General features: G+C 38.2%; 1 protein-coding gene across 6 annotated transcripts in view; it reads right to left on the bottom strand.

Moving 5' to 3' along the window:
• AKAP13 (A-kinase anchoring protein 13) overlaps positions 1 to 16,403 on the bottom strand; it is a 346,896-nt gene that overhangs the window by 51,933 nt on the left and 278,560 nt on the right. For 5 of the 6 annotated variants that reach the window (XM_087428903.1, XM_087428904.1, XM_014788669.2 and 2 more), the window contains 2 exons: positions 8,317 to 8,359; positions 5,782 to 5,914 (listed from right to left, as the gene is read on the bottom strand). In XM_087428903.1, the coding sequence (XP_087285029.1) occupies positions 5,782 to 5,914; positions 8,317 to 8,359 (176 nt within the window). Of the gene's footprint in view, positions 1 to 5,781; positions 5,915 to 8,316; positions 8,360 to 12,477; positions 12,607 to 16,403 lie in introns of all 6 variants that reach the window. The other variant, XM_087428907.1, reaches the window with a different exon arrangement.

Raw genomic sequence — 16,403 nt, 5'->3', positions numbered from 1 at the left:
ACCGATAACTGCTCAAGCTGGAATTACGATCCAGATCTGGCTGACTCTAAAGGTCAGCTCGCACTCACTACTCAGTACTGCCAAGGGCTGGAGAGGTTTGTTGACTCACAAAAGGTCACACAGCAAATGATCAGCAGTCAAAATCAGAATCCAGGTCTTCCGACTTCCTATTCAGAACCCATCCACTATACTGAAATGGTGAATGTTTGCGAAGTCTATGATTCATGTGAAGTGTTTTGTTAGTAGAATATGCATAATAAAAATCTAAGAGCCAAACTGATACACTTCAGAACTACAAAAAATAACAAGAGAGGAAGGGAGAAAAACAAACTACTTCACTTTACTAAACAGGAAACTATTCTGAGAGAAAAATTAGTAACCACTAAAGTACGTAGAACTAATAAAAATCAATAACAAAAATTGAATTTTTTCAAATAATTTTTCCTTTTAACTAAATTTTGCTGAAGGCTTCTCCATGCATAAAATGTTAAAGTGAAAAGCATCTGACTTTTTGCTCAAGAAAGCTAAAGCATGCTCCAAGAGTTAAAAAAATCTTCTATGGCAACTAACTTATTCTCTGAAGCCTTGCAACGCTATTCAAATCTGAATAAATAATAAATAATTTCCTCATTCTTTGCAACAATCCAAACTAGTTCTTTCAAGGATAAAAACAAAACAAAACAATAAACTCCACTGTCTCTTTCTGTGTTTATTAGAACTCAGTGCTTAAAAGAAGTCAGGCTCTTACCTCCCCATGTTTTGGTCCTATGAGTCTCACTGTTATGAGGGGTACTTCATGAAATCGACCCCATTTTACCGACATGATCCGACCCCCATGCCAGGAAACGTGCTCTCACAGAAGGAGGGGCTCATGCCAGCGGGGAGAAGCCCAGCAGCCTCGAGCTGCCATTAGAGAACCCGTAAGAGGAAGCCAGAGACTGGTTGAGAAAGGGAAGGAGGGAGGGCTGAGGCTGCTGGTTTCCTTCAGACAAGCTTAACTATTTGAATGCTGCCGGTAAAGCCAACCACCGTAGTTACAAAGGACACAGGAAATGAAACAAAACTAATTCCCCAAAATACGGTGTGTGTGGACAGTGCTTAAGTAGCAAGATGGGAACTCTGGCAAGGATTGAGGCCAATTTTTTAACACTAGAAGTTAAGGAACACATCTTATCTACTTAAAAACAGAATCCTCATTTACTAAAAAGAAGTAAGTTTCCTAAGAAAACTTTTTAGTGAAGTTGCTTGTGGTAAAGTGGTGACTGGTTGTTTTAGGAAGATTGACTTTTCCATGTTTTAACAACTGCCAAAATGCTGTAACTGTGTGCTGGGAAACAGAGGCTGACAGTATTTAAAGGGTAAGATGCAGGTAACAGCTACACTAGAAAACTATGAAGGAAAATGATTTTTCACTTTTCCAAACCTACCGTTTTAGACAAATAATTACAATTCAAAAAAAAAAAAAATCAGAGAACACTCTGGACAACTGTAAAACATGCCGTGATTAAGCAACTGTCACACTGCAGATCTTTAATCAAAGAAGGAATGAGAGAGATAATTATATTTAACATTGACCTAAGCCTTTGCATACACTACTTTACTCTAGCAGGCCCTTTTGAAAGGCTAATGGGTTTAGTCCCTTCCGTCTTTATACAGACCACAAGAACTAGGAGTTGGAGCTGAATGTCTTAAGTTATATAGTACTTTAGCAGCTGTGCAGGAATTTAACCCTTGCACAATCCAAACATGCTTACTTCAAGTCATATTAAGAATTTGTATAGGGGGTAGGCCCAGTGGTGTAGTGGTTAAGTTCACATGTTCTGCTTTGGCTGCCCGGGGCTGGCAGGTTTGGATCCCAGGCGTGGACCTATGCACCGCTTATCAAGCCATGCTGTGGCAGGCATCCCACATATAAAATAGAGGAAGATGGGCACAGATGGTAGGTCAGGGCCAATCCTCCCCAGCAAAAAGAGGAGGAGTGGCAACAGATGTTAGCTCAGGGCTAATCTTCCTCACCAAAAAAAAAAAAAAAAAAAAAGAATTTCTCTAAAACATTTCTAACCATCTCCTAGTTGTCTGTAAAGAGTAAAGCTTAGAAAAAAGAAAACCAGTGATAGGATGGTTTAAAGAGGGTCACTCCACTCCCTTCATGAAGGTGAACATTATGCACATTAGTGTTTAAATGCCCTGCAGCAAGCACACTTACTTAGGAGGAAACAGTACGATCTCTTGAAGATATTAAAAGACAAAAGCAGAAATGGCCAGTCTTCCTGTTTTACTTCCTGTTTAGGCTCTCGCCTTTCAAAAAACATTCAATACATTTATCTAATAACTCATGCAAGTTACTGATGATTCTTGAAAGAACATCTGAAGGATCAGCACTCAATTTCTCAAATCCTATATACACATAACCCAATTCTACAGGCAAAATGTACTACCCAGGAATGTGAACAATTTGGTGCCTAGTGGCTGACTTTTGGCTCCTTTGAATATTATTCAAGAATTGTATATTTTCACAATTTAACATATTGATTGTAATATATCTAAGCTAATAACTATAAACTATTTTTATATGAATACACATATAATACTTAATTATAAGAAAAGGAGGCATTTCCAAACCATTCTTAGAGACTACTAAGAATTAGAGGTGGCAATTTAATACAATCTTCAATAAATGCTTAAAATTTTCCTTTAAAAGAAACGGGAATGGTTAAATTGTACAAAAGATTGATAAAAATTTATTGGATGATCTCTAATAGCATCTCTTTAAAAAATAATTTAAAAGAAATAAAAAGGTATCATTTTCATTAAAAAATTAGTGTTAACATCTATAGTAGCACTTTCAATTTTTTAACATAAAGAAAAACAGCAGAGTTCACATCATCATGCTAAGAAAAGTTAATATTCACTTATTTTTGTGTTATCGTTTAGAGAATAAAACACTTCTGTATGCTAAAGCTCTACTGTGGGTACCTGGCACATAAAGACAGGGTATTTAATGTCACTTAACACAAACGTATTGATTCACTATTCCCCCTACTTCTTACCACCTTTTGCTACATTGACAAAAGCAGAGCTATTCTATGGGAGGTTCTAAAACAATCTCATTTAAAGTTCACTAGTAACAATTATGAAAGGTGACTCAAACTTCTTAATATATTTGGCCACTGGGGCACTCTAAACACCTGATAATGAGAAATGGACTACAATCTAGGGTTACCAATTTGTAATTTTTTGAGACTTTCCAATGCTAGATACAGCACAAGCCCCCAAAGATCAAATCTTGAAGCCAAGTCTGAAAGAGGAACTAGTCTCATTGCAAAAGAGTGTTGTCATTTTGACAAAGGAGATGATCAGAGGCAACAGATCAACTGATATGGCTTCTGCCAGTGATGACAGACTTTGCTCTAACACAAATTACCTTCTTTTCTCCTGCCCTTTTCTCTTCATCCTCTTACTAGCCAACTCCATTCCTTTGAGATAATTAAAAAAGTTAAAAAGAAAAAGATACTGTTTAGTAAAAGATTTTGTTTAAGAGTGAGCATGAAATGAAGAGTACCACTTGCTGGAAGTCAGACCACAAAAGGTTCTCTGCCTTAATATTATCTAGTTCTGTGACCTGAAGTATACTTCCCCTGCTTCAGTTTGTAAAATAAGGAGGCTGGGATGAGACTTTTTTCAAAGGTCAGGTTCCAGTTTCTAAATTCAGTGGTACATGTTTTGTTCATGTCTGTTTGTATGACTTCACCAACATGATCAGTAGCATATTCACTGCTCTGCCCTGAAAGTCAACGTCACTGGGGAGATGGATGGAAGGGGGAATCCATCTCCCCTTATTTACTGGTCTTCCAATTAAAAGTTTGTTTGAAGAAAAGATTCCACAGTTTAAAAACAAAATAAAAACAACAAAAACATTCTGAGATCATCGAAACAGATCATAAAATTTTTCAAAGTAAAGACTATGAGCTTTAGTTCTTTTAGGTGCTTGTTAGCACCCAGCAGAATGCTGACACAACAGAAGTCACTCAATAACACTTGCCTCATTTATATTGATCTTTCCAAGGAGAAGATCTTTTGTTGATGCCAACCAGTGTCCAAGCTAGCAGTGATAAATAAAATAGATAAGGCTCTATTTTAAGCCTTGCTGCCAACGTGTAGAATACTGATAAGCATTCTGCCCTCTTTATCCTTCATTTTTTTGAATTATAAAATAAGGCTAAGGGGCCGGCCCGGTGGCAAAAGTGGTTAAGTGTGTGCTCTCCGCTGCGGCAGCCCAGGGTTCGCCAGTTCAGATCCCAGGCGCGCAGCGACGCACCACTTGTCAAGCCATGCTGTGGCAGCGTCCCATATAAAGTGGAGGAAGATAGGCATGGATGTTAGCCCAGGGCCAGTTTTCCTCAGCAAAAAGAGGAGGACTGGCAGATGTTAGCTCAGGGCCGATCTTCCTCACAAAAACAAAAAAAACACTTTCAAATAAAATAAGGCTAAGTATGAAGTTAATATTTAAATACGTGATTATTCTAGAAACAATTTGCTAGACTCGCTGCATCTTTTCCTATTTCTCCTGATTGCCAACTTCCTGTCCATTCTGCACTTGGGCGGGAGAAATAAAGAGAAAACCCAATTCTGGTGGCAGGTTTCGTGGAAAAATTCATCTGAGTGATGATCAAACCTAGTATTTGCTAAAAGAAAGAGCTCTTACTCACAAAACTTAGTAAAATACATTGGTTCTATTTCCATCAGTCTACTTAACTGAGGGCATAAGAAGCTTGTTGTGTTATTTAGGGGTGGGGGGAAGAGGAGTGCGGAGAGGTGCACTTTTACAAAAATATTCTTGAGTTCAGTGTTTGTTATTCCCCTTACTTCTAGGTATGTATCAGTGTGTATGTATATAACACAGACAAACACACACGCGTGTGTATATATAGTGATTCCTTGGCAAGAGCTCTTTAACTGATTCCAATTTTTTTTTTACTTCTTTCTTTTGTTGGAGGTTGGGTGGGTGGATGAATGGAGTGTAGCGGAAGTGGGAGGCAGAAAGTTTTTCCCCACTGATTTGAAACTGAATCAGTTTTTGGTTTAGCACTGGGAATCAGTATAAGAAAGTTAACTCCTTTTCCTTCTTACTTTTAAAAATATGTTGAAAAGATTAGAAGAGTAGTTATTATTATTTTTTTTTTTGGTGAGGAAGATTAGCCCTGTGCTAACATCTGCCAATCCTCCTCTTTTTTTTTTTTTGCTGAGGAAGACTGGCCCTGGGCTAACATCCGTGCCCATCTTCCTCCATTTTATATGGGATGCCGCCACAGCATGGCTTGCCAAGTGATGCGTCGGTGTGTGCCCGGGATCCAAACCAGCGAACTCCGGGCCATCGCAGCGGAGCAGGCATACTTAACCACTTGTGCCACCAGGCCGGCCCCGAAAAGTAGTTATCTTTATGTGGGGTTATTATAGGTGATTTTTATTTTCTTGTTTTTGAACCTCTGTCCACATTAGGGGTGTACACACAGATAAGGGAGATAACATCCACCTCACAGGGTTGTGGAAAGGATTACATGAGATAATATATGGAAAGCTCTTAGCATATAGTAAAAACTCAATTACCGGTATTAGCTCTTGTTGCCATTTTTAAATATTAGGCTATTTCAGAGAGTATCTCTAAATTTATTTCCACATGTGCCCATCACTCAATAAGTGTTTGGGTGTATACAGCTCTGGCTGGCGCCCACTGATGACTGACTGAGATGGTCACACAAGAATGCCCACGACAGTACTTACTCTGCTCTTCTTACTGCTGGACATTTTATTCTTGATGTAGCTGAACGTACGACTGACTTTTGTTCCGCTCTTCACTTCAAAATCCTTCTTGGAGGGGCTTGGTGGCAGGACATTACCGTTCTCTTCTGTTATACTAAGTGAAAACAAGATTTTTAAAAAGGATTACAGAAGTTAACTTTTAAAAGTTAACACACCTTATAATTCTTTGTAACCATCATTGTCATATTTTAGCTACAAGTCACAACCAACTTATACACTCACATGAAAATGGGACGCAGGATAACAGGCTGCTGAAGGGTTTTATATAATAATATTCAAGAACAGAACACAGCACAGTGCTCACGTTCTGTTGCCAAAACCTGGCTAAGTTTTCTTATATCAGTTATTAATGTTTTACTAATGAATTTTCAGTGATCTGATGTTAAATAGAGCCTAACTGTCAATTATTCATTAATTATTTTATCTGAAATTTCTGAATCTAAAATAGCACTCAATTTACAAACTCCTTTGCATCAAAGAGGTGCCTGAAAACAGACCCATGTATGTGATGGAATGATGGACTTGTTAACAAAGGTTGCAAACCAAGGAATTTTCATGATTGAATGCATATCCAAGTTCCCTAATAGCAGAGATGACACCTCTTTTAGTTTTATGGCACACTGGACAATCAATACTGTGGACTGGTGAATAGAGGCAGACGTCGTTTTACTGCGCTTTACTTCATTGCACTCCCCAGATACTGTGTTTTTTTTAAGACCCTCCACCAGCAAAAAGATCACAACTCGCTGAAGGCTCAGATGATGGTTAGCGTTTTTTAGCAATAAAGTTTTTTTTTTTTTTTTTGTGAGGAAGACTGGCCCCGAGCTAATATCTGTGCCTATCTTCCTCCACTTTGTATGTAGGACACCGCCACAGCAGGGCTTGACAAGCGGTGTGTAGGTCCACACCCGGGATCTAAACCTTCGAACCCCAGGCCACCAAAGCGGAACGAGCAAACTTAACCACTATGCCACCGGGACAGCCCCGAATAAAGTATTTTTTAATTAAGGTATGTACATTGGTTTTTTAGACATAATGCTATTGGCACACTTAATAGACTACAGTGTAAACATAACTTATATGCACTGGGAAACCAAAAAATTCATGAGACTCACTTTATTGTGGTGGTCTGGAACTGAACACGCAATATATCTCCAAGGTGTGCCTGTACAGCTATGTACAATTTTAGGAGGGAATATACTGAACGGCAGGCAGAATTAAGGCAGAGTGTAGAAAGATTCATTTTATGAGTTTCACATAATCCAGATGTACCAATCCACTTGTTCAAAAAGCCTATATAAAATCTAAGTCCATCCATGATGGACATGCTTGGACCTTAGGAAACTCAGAATGGCTGATTTCCTCAAAGAATGCTGGGCACTTATACATATAATCCATTACATAGAAAAGCAATCTATTTATACTACTTTCCTAGGTGTTCTAGAACAGTTAGTTTAGAACTTTTCCACCGAAAAGTAGTGTTTACCTCAAGGGTCTCTCTGAGACGGCAGACAAGAGCACAACCACAGGGGTCTTCTTCAATAATTAAAAGTCTATTTATACATAAAGTGTTGTTTACAAAATAAAGCAGTCTGTTACTAGGATAAGGGGGAAATGACGTGATAGTCACTGCTCTAGAAAGGACAAAGAATAAACAAAATATGACACAAGTCCAAAGAGAAGTATTCATACTGAGAGAGTTCTGATCACTGAGTCATAACTGAAGCCTTTGTGAAAAGGAGAGCAACTTAAAAAAAATTGCAGGGCAACAATCAGAACCCCAATTATGCTTAATTAGAATATTTAATCCCATAAGGATGAAAAGAGGAATACAGAAATAATGAGTGAAAACAGAACTCTTTTGGCTGCTGTCAAGTAGAAAACCAACTCACTTTCTTGGACAGAGCTGTGTACTGTATCCATGGATACAGAAGAAAATAACTTTAAAGCTTAAAATGATTAAGAAGGTAGCAGTACTGCAGGAACACGTATACAGACACACACACTAACTAGGAAACTAAATGTTGTTAGACTTAGGAATTACAAATCCCCATAAGCAAACAGTGCAAAAGTTCATAAAGTCAAATGTAAGCGTATCCTCATGTGAATAAATGCAAACGATAATCTTTATCATTAGCAGCATGTAAAGAATAAAGGTGGATCCATGCAGAAATAGAAGTATAATGATGTACACCTGAAATTTATACAATGTTATAAACCAATGTTACTGTAATAAACAAAAAATTAAAAAATAAAAAAGGTGATGAAAAAACAAAACAAAACAAAGAATAAAGGTGGAAAACTATTGAAGACATTAATTAAAAAGGATATAGCCTTCATGACAAAACCACTTCTAACCATTATTCCAAATTTATCACTCAAAGAAGTAAGAATCCAACGAGCGCAATGAACTTAGTTTACTTAAATGCCATAAGACATTTCGGATTTCCTTCACTTCACCTTGGGAAAAGGAATAACAAAATAAATGTAGAGTACCTCTCGGTCAGATTGGCACTGGTGTTGTGGAAGGGCCGTGAATCTAGGAAACAAAAATGGCAGAGAAAAAGTTAGAACAAAAGGATTTTACCTGATGATAGAAAAAGTATTTAAAATTTTTCTGATGACACAGATAAAGCAGAAATAGCAAGTGAAAGCCAGTGGCGGGTGCCTTCTTCTCCTAAGGGTTTGGAAGAAGGAAAAATTAAACATGAAACCCTCAAATTAAAACTGGAAATAGGCAGCAATAGGGAGTGAATTTTCTATGAAAAAAAATTTAATCCAGGATTCAAGTTAACTGAACAAACCCCAAATCAACTTTTCTAAGTTCAAACACACATGAAACATGTTTAATTCCTGTTCTTATCAATGTTCAGTTTCCATAGGCCATCTTTCTGAGATATGTCACAGGAAGAATATAAAATAGGAAACTAAATGTCATACTTTGTATGCTGTTAATTTTGCTTTCATATATTTCTATACTAAAAATTTAGCTAAGGTATATCTGATATTTTCCTGAGCATTCTTGGAAATGGCTTAGTGAACGGGAAAGAGCATCAGAGCTGGTTTATAAGGTCTTGGTCCTGTCACTAATTTGGGGTGAAATCTCTGGATTTCACTTCCTCATCTGTGAAATGAGGAAGATAATACAGACGCTAGGTCCTTTCCAGGTTGATACCAACAAAATGACTTGGGCAGATGCATTCTTCCTCCTGCCATAACTATGAAACCATAAACTGAAGCGGGTCATTAAAACTAAGGCTAAGTCAGATAGCGGGGCAATAAGCTGAACAAATAGCGGGAACACTACCATCATTTTATCTACCACTTGCAAAAGTCTGAGCTACTTTCGAGGAAGGCCTCAGTCACACAGTGACAGATGGTTCCCAACTTTCAGGAGATCAGGTATAGAAATACTTTCTGTGCATGGTTTCAGGAAAAGGAGGTTGCTCAGTATAACTATTATTCTAATGTGAACAAAACACACTCATTCTCCTTGAGATTGGTTTCAAGGATCTCTGAGACCACTGTGAATAAAACTTTAATTTGACAGAGATTTGAAGATGTTCCACTACCAGATTACCATCATTTGCAACTCTTAAACTCCCAAACTGTTCTACATTCTGAATAGAAATGTAAAATTGCAGTTATTACTAAGTAATTTAAAGAGTTAACAGGTGGAATTAATGCACAAGAAATTTAAAGACGAACTCTAAGTCTTCAAGATTGCTTTCTACAGTTTTCCATTTTACTTATTTGGGGTTCTTCTTCTATTTCACTTACAAAGCATGGTAACAACAGCCAGCTGAGAGAGAAAGATGAGCAGAGTAAGAATAAGATCTGGGATCTGTCCCTCAGTTCTGCATGATCTAAGTGTAAAATCATCAGCATTTTACCCTCAGGATGCCTTAACTTACTTAAAAAACGAAGAGTGTGGTTTAGATCAGTGGCTTTAAAACTTTTTCCACCCAAGGAGCCTTGAATGATATAGGCATTAAGTTCTCTCAGGCTGCCAGGATTCTGTTATACACTTAAGCAATTACCTAATAAATTACCACCCTAGTAACATGAACACAATGAAAATAAAACCCATAATGAAGAAAAATACCAACCAGCACATAGCCTGGCCAAGAATAAGCTCCCAGTAGGTTTCTGTTGAATAAATTAAAAACTGAACAAGTAGTGGGAGAATCTCTGACTCCCATAAGGATTTCCAAGTTTTTCACTGCTGAAAAAATTTTAATTCATTTACTGTGACCTCTCAGATGTAGTTCCGAAAACAGTGATTAAGCCACCAATGCCTCTGAAATTCCTAAAGTGTCATCAAGTTTTCAAAGCATCTAAGAGTATGAAATAACCAATGTTACTTCCATGATATAATTACAGACAAAGGCAAAGAAATCTCTCATTGAAGTTAGCCTGTGAAGTGTTATCACAGGTAAATAGCATATTTCAACTAGACTTTTTTTTAAAGGCATAAAACAACCTGCAGACCTAATATACTACATTCCAGCGTTAGAACTACCGGATGGACACAATATTTTTCAAAGTGTGTTCCATGGAACACTAGTCTCATGAAATATTATACACACTACTGAACATATCGTACTTTCATGATTAATAAGTTTGAGAAACACAGCATATTGAACACTGCCTTGGGAATTCACAATGCACACATTAGCATATGAAACCTGCTCAACCCAGAGTTTCCTAAATTTATTTGGCCATGAACCAACTCCTTCTTTTTCTTCCTTTCCCCCAGCCCCTCAACATAATTCTCACTGGTATCTTTGAATTTAAGGAACACATTTTGAGGAATGCTGGACACTTGATTCAAAGGTTGTCAAGCTTTTATACTTTTATGATTCCATCATGTTGGATTAACTGAGTAACCAGTGCCGTTATAATTTTAGATTAGTGGTAGAAGAAATACTACTTTACTTCTGTTTTGTTTGCTATGCTGACCTATTTCCCAGCATATTACAAATACTTTGATATGAAACAGCCTTGAGAATTCTGAACACTCAAAGTTGAAAGTGGATTTTCACAACTTCCCTCCTATTTACAACTGGTGTAAAGTGAGTATCGTATTGTGTGGCTATTTACCAAACATCTTTTAATTTTGAAAAAAGCACTGAACATATAAGACCTCCACTTACAGGAAATTAACTGAACTTTGTGCTATTGTGCCTTACACTTTCCTTTAAGAACAATGCAAAAATGTTACCCTGAGCTTAATACTGCTTAAATATTAAATTTTAATATTTAAACATTAAATAATCAAATACTTAAATATTGCTGAAACTTAGGGTCAGCAGGTGGTAGGGTATTACAGCACTCAATCATATGGATATTGTAATTCAGACTCAGTTATATGAAATGAAAATAATCCATTATTTAACTTTGTATTAGAAATGGTTTTTCCATTAAAAGTAGTAATCCTGCAATATTTTACAAATCTTACGCAATTGAGAACAGTGATTTTCATGAAGGGGAGGATTCATTTCCCTTCCAAGTTTACTAAAACTGATACCCTTTAAAAATTTTTTTTTTTTTTTTGCTGAGGAAGATTCACCCTAAACTAACATCTGCTGCCAATATTCCTTTCTTTTTTTGCTTGAGGAACATTAGCCCTGAGCTAACACCTGTGCCGATCTTCCTCTATTTTGTATGCAGGTCACTGCCACAGCATGGCTGATGAGTGGTGTAGGTCTGTGCCCAGGATCCAAACCTGTGAACCCGAGCCGCTGAAGTGGAGTATGCTGAACACAACCACTATGCCAAGGGGCCAGCCCCTAAAGTTTCTAAACTAGGTATTATCAACTAAAGATACAGTCATCTGAAACCTGCTATGTAGAGAAAGGACAGAAAAATAAAAGTTCCCAAGGAGAGAAAGTAGGAGGGAAATAAATACATAACTCTCACCCTCAATTCATGGGGTCTAATCTCAAAAGAAAGGTATTTTTAAAGAAACGATCTGGGACCGGCCCTGTGGCTTAGCGGTTAAGTGCGCACGCTCTGCTGCTGGCAGCCCGGGTTTGGATCCCGGGCGCACACTGACGTACCTCTTCTCCGGCCATGCTGAGGCCGCGTCCCACATACAGCAACTAGAAGGATGTGCAGCTATGACATACAACTATCTACTGGGACTTCGGGGGAAAAAAGAAATAAATAAATAAAATTAAAAAAATAAAAATAAAGAAACGATCTGAAAAGGTGAGAAGTAAAAAGTTTAACATTAGCCTTTAAATACCAGAGATGGACATCTAGGTATCTGTCCCATGAGATAAAAAAGCAAAACAAGGAAAAATGAAATTTATATTATCAAATGCAAAGTTTAGTGAAATTAGTATTCATATCATAAAAGGTACAAGGTGGGAAGGGAATACATCCTTTATGCCTTTGAAGATATCTGTGTTCTGGGACAATACCTTGTGCCCTGGAATGAGGTCACTGGATCAGTGTAGTTAGTGCACAGAAGACAAAAAGTGCTTTATCCAAGGTAATTTTCAAAGCAAAGCATGAAGACAATGATTTAGGAATGATGGCATGCAAGGCAATGAAAGTCCCCAAACAATTTCTTAGTATTGAGCCTAGAGTGATTTCAGCGCTGGTCAGACCCTGGAGAACAGCCATTGGACACCAAAGTTGCTTACTTACTATGCAACTCCTCCTCCTCATCACTGGAATAAGAAGAGCCAAGAGAAAAGACAGTTTTAGACTTAAGGAGGAGCGGAGAGATACTGACGGAGAAGGAGATCCGTCTTGCTGGCTGCATCTGCTGCTGGGCTGAGAAGTGGTTAACAGAAGACATTAGAGCATGCACAGATTATACCAGGACAAAGTAAACGGCACCTCAAACCCATGTTGAAACAAAACAATGTCACTGGCCTGTATGTTTCCAGGGAAGGCTGCCTAGGTGAACAATGTAATTTATTCACACTTTCAACCTTTATTCCTAAATATGTGGAGCTCTAATGCAGCTTAAAAAAGTTCATCCAACAAATACATACTTGTTAGATTATGAAAACCAGAAGTAAATTATTTTTAATCGTCATATTTTTTTTTGTGAGGAAGATTAGCCCTGAGCTAACATCTGTGCCCATCTTCCTCTATTTTTTTTTTTTTTTATATGGGATGCCGCCACAGCATGGCTTGACAAGTGGTGCATCGGTGCATGCCCGGGATCCAAACCTGCGAACCCCGGGCCGCCAAAGCAGCACACGTGCACTTAACCGCTGCACCACGGGGCCGGCCCCTTTAATCGTCATAATTTATAGCTGGAGTTTTTTTCCTTCAAAGTGAAAACACCTGGAGCAGTGGTGTTCCTCAGGATTCTGTATTTGACTCTCTTCTCCGTCACCCTGAATCTCCTCACTCACTCTCACCGCTTAAAGCATAATCTGCTTATGATATACTGGTGACTCACAACTTTCTATCTTCAAGCCAGATCTCTCCTTTGAGCTCAAGATTCATTCATCTCACTGCTCACCTGTGGGTGAATAGCTCACCGGCAGCTCAACTGAACAAGTACATAAGTGAACTTCTCTTTTCCTCCAGACCTGCTCCTCCTCCTATATTCCTTTGTTTGGTGAGTGGTACCTAACATCTAACTAATTATTCAAAACAGAAACCTGGGCACCATCCTTGAGCCCTTATATACACCCCAGCCTGCCCTTTTGATTTTGTCTTCTCGTATTCTCTGAACATCAACTTCTCCCCTAATACCACTGCTCTATGCTCTGGTTCAGGCCACCAACTGCTCTCATGTGAATCCTCATTTGAATCCTGCAATAGCCTTCTACTCATCGACCAGCCTCTCCTCCCTAACACTTTCTTCAATGTGGTCTCTCTGAAGTGGATGAATCAATTAATCAATTAAATTTTTCAACGTGGTCTCTCTGAAGTGTATGAATCAATTAATCAATTAAATTAACTTAAATCACTCCACTGCCCTCAGACAAGCAGCCAAAATTCCTCAGTCTTGCTTTCCACATACTAATTCACCTAGTGAATTCCTAGTTTCCTTTTGGTCTCAGCTTTGATATTACTTCCCCCTTGTAAGCCTTCTCTGACCCCTCAAGTCTGATGCTCCTATAACACCCAATGTTTCTTTCAGTTGCTGCATTTATCATTTTCTATTAGTCACCTGTTCTCTTGTCTGTCGGCCTAAGTGTGGTCAGAAAAGTTCATCCCTCTCCTACCGCTGTCTACCCTGCTGCCTAGCAAAGAGTAAATACTCAAATATTTATTGAATAAATAAATTAATACATGAATTTCCCTTTGTCAGGCTTCCTGAAAGCTCAATGTCCTAAATTAAATGAAAGAAAAAGCCCTGTACCTGCCCAATGTGAAAGCCACTCCATACCCCAGATAAATGCTAAGTGATGTCAGCACTGTCCACAGCCACTGCAGGTAACAGAGATCAAACAACTATTGGCACAAATAGATGTACCTTGGCATCTTAGGCAGTGACAGCCCAGTACAAAAGTAAGACACCATTTTAATGTGTGTTCTAAAGTATTTGCAAATATGAAGCAAATTTAGGAAATAAAATGAGCTAGCTCTCTTATTACATGAATAACAGAATAAAAATATTCTCTTCTTTTGCCGTAAGATCATGGATCGTAAGGAAAAAGCTATTTATATGAATATTTAAAGAGTATCCTCAACATATATGGAAATCTCCAACATATATGGAAAGAATATGTTCTGTTAACACAGAGACTCAATTTTATAAAATACTCAAAGTATACACACACACACACACACACAGTCATGCGCTGCTTAACAGGGATACATTCTGAGAACTGTTCTGACAGATGCATCATTAGATGATTTCGTCGTTGTGCAAACACCATACAGTGTACTTACACAAACCTAGGTGGTAGAGCCTACTACACAACTACTACACAACTAGCTATGTGGTACTAATCTTATGGAACCGTCATCATAAATGTGGTCTGTCACTGAAACGTTATCACGTTTCACATTATGCACATGACTGTGTATGTGTGTATATGTATATATTTAATGAATATGCATATATTTCAGGCTTGCAATTTAATCAAAAGACCAATATAAAAAGTCTATTTGCCTGATTAACTTTTTGTTCTGACATATTTATCAATGTTATCTTCTCCAAATAGAACCACTCTCAGAAAATACATGTATTCCAATAAATTCTCAGCCCACTGTACACAGGCAGAGAGAGAAAATAAGCATAGAAAGTAGAGCTAAAATATCCTCATTAGCATTGATGCCTAACTTTCCAGAGGCCCACCCTGATCTTCGGTCACTTTGGATCATTTATCTTTTTGGATCTGGTATGTTTTACATACGTAAATGCCAGAGTCCAGCTCTTAAGACTGACTTAGCTTTCACAGTCTAATGCAAGCTATCGAGTTCCAAGCTAGTGTTCCCATCAAAGCATGCATAAGGAACCTGGCCAATTCACACACCATGAGTGAAGGTGTGAGAATGATCCCAAGGACAAGTGCCATTTGTGGACACCATTCTTTGTGACAATAAACCATGCAAAATGAAGGGGAAAATGAAATCTTGTGAAGAAGCTCATGAGGTTAAAACATCTAATGGGTACAACTCTCCTTTTAACATTACTGCCAGTAATGCGCTTAGAGGTCTTCCGGGGATACAATCAATCAAGCAGTTTCTCTACTGTTTGTAAGCCTCTTCTGGGTACAAACAATGAAAAGTTAAACAATACAGTCTTAGAAAGGGATCGCCTGTAATAACTGAATTATTCTATCTAGGCAAAAATGAAGTTTATTCTTAAGTTCCGTCAGGAAACCATCTGAGTTTTCTGGCAAGCTGGGAGTCTCCACTCAGTCCTCTCTGATGCAAGAAGGAGAAACGCTGCAAACACATTTCCTGGAGCAGTTCCTCTCAGAGCAGTCCTCCCCAGCATTTTCCCACATGATAAAGGCAGCGTCAGTGCTATTCTGATTCCCTAAAAAATGAGCTGGCAAGATGCATTCATCATGTTTCCCCCATCAAGACAGCAAATTGAAGAGCTGAGATAGGACTGCTTTACCGCCCATTGTGGTTCCTAAATAAGCTATCGTCTGTCTACTTTCCACCCTAGAAAACGATACAGAAATATTTTAGTCACCACCTTTACTAAGTATTTTTCTCCACTTCAATGGGTTTTTGAAACAGATCCTGGCTTAGAAATAATGCCACAAGTTTGTCTGGTTTTCTAATCTAGCAAATGACCTAAGAAGACATTCCAGACAACAGCTCAGTGGACATACATTTTCAGAAATGCTCAAATGGTAACAGCTGTGAAAGACTGGCAGATACAGCTAATTTCTTTAAAGGAAGGAGACAGAATACAGGTAAAAGCTGGAAAGTAGCGAGATAAGGATGATTTTAGGAAGTATTTTGCTCCTAGACAAGCATGCTCATAAGACACAGCCACTTAAGACAATGAGGGATATTGTTCCCGTTTCTTTAGCATTGCTTAAACTGCTCAGAGAAAAACGGACCCTGGGCTCTGGGAACTAACTCACTCCATAATGATAACAAATGCTTATTATAAGCCAGGAAATATGATAAGGATTTTA

Source organism: Ceratotherium simum, chromosome 3 (genome assembly GCF_057802395.1).
Source record: "Ceratotherium simum simum isolate JZ-2026a chromosome 3, ASM5780239v1, whole genome shotgun sequence".
NCBI classification, from domain to species: Eukaryota; Metazoa; Chordata; class Mammalia; order Perissodactyla; family Rhinocerotidae; genus Ceratotherium; species Ceratotherium simum.
Note: the sequence above shows the minus strand (reverse complement) of the source record. Positions and strands in the feature narration are given on the sequence as shown.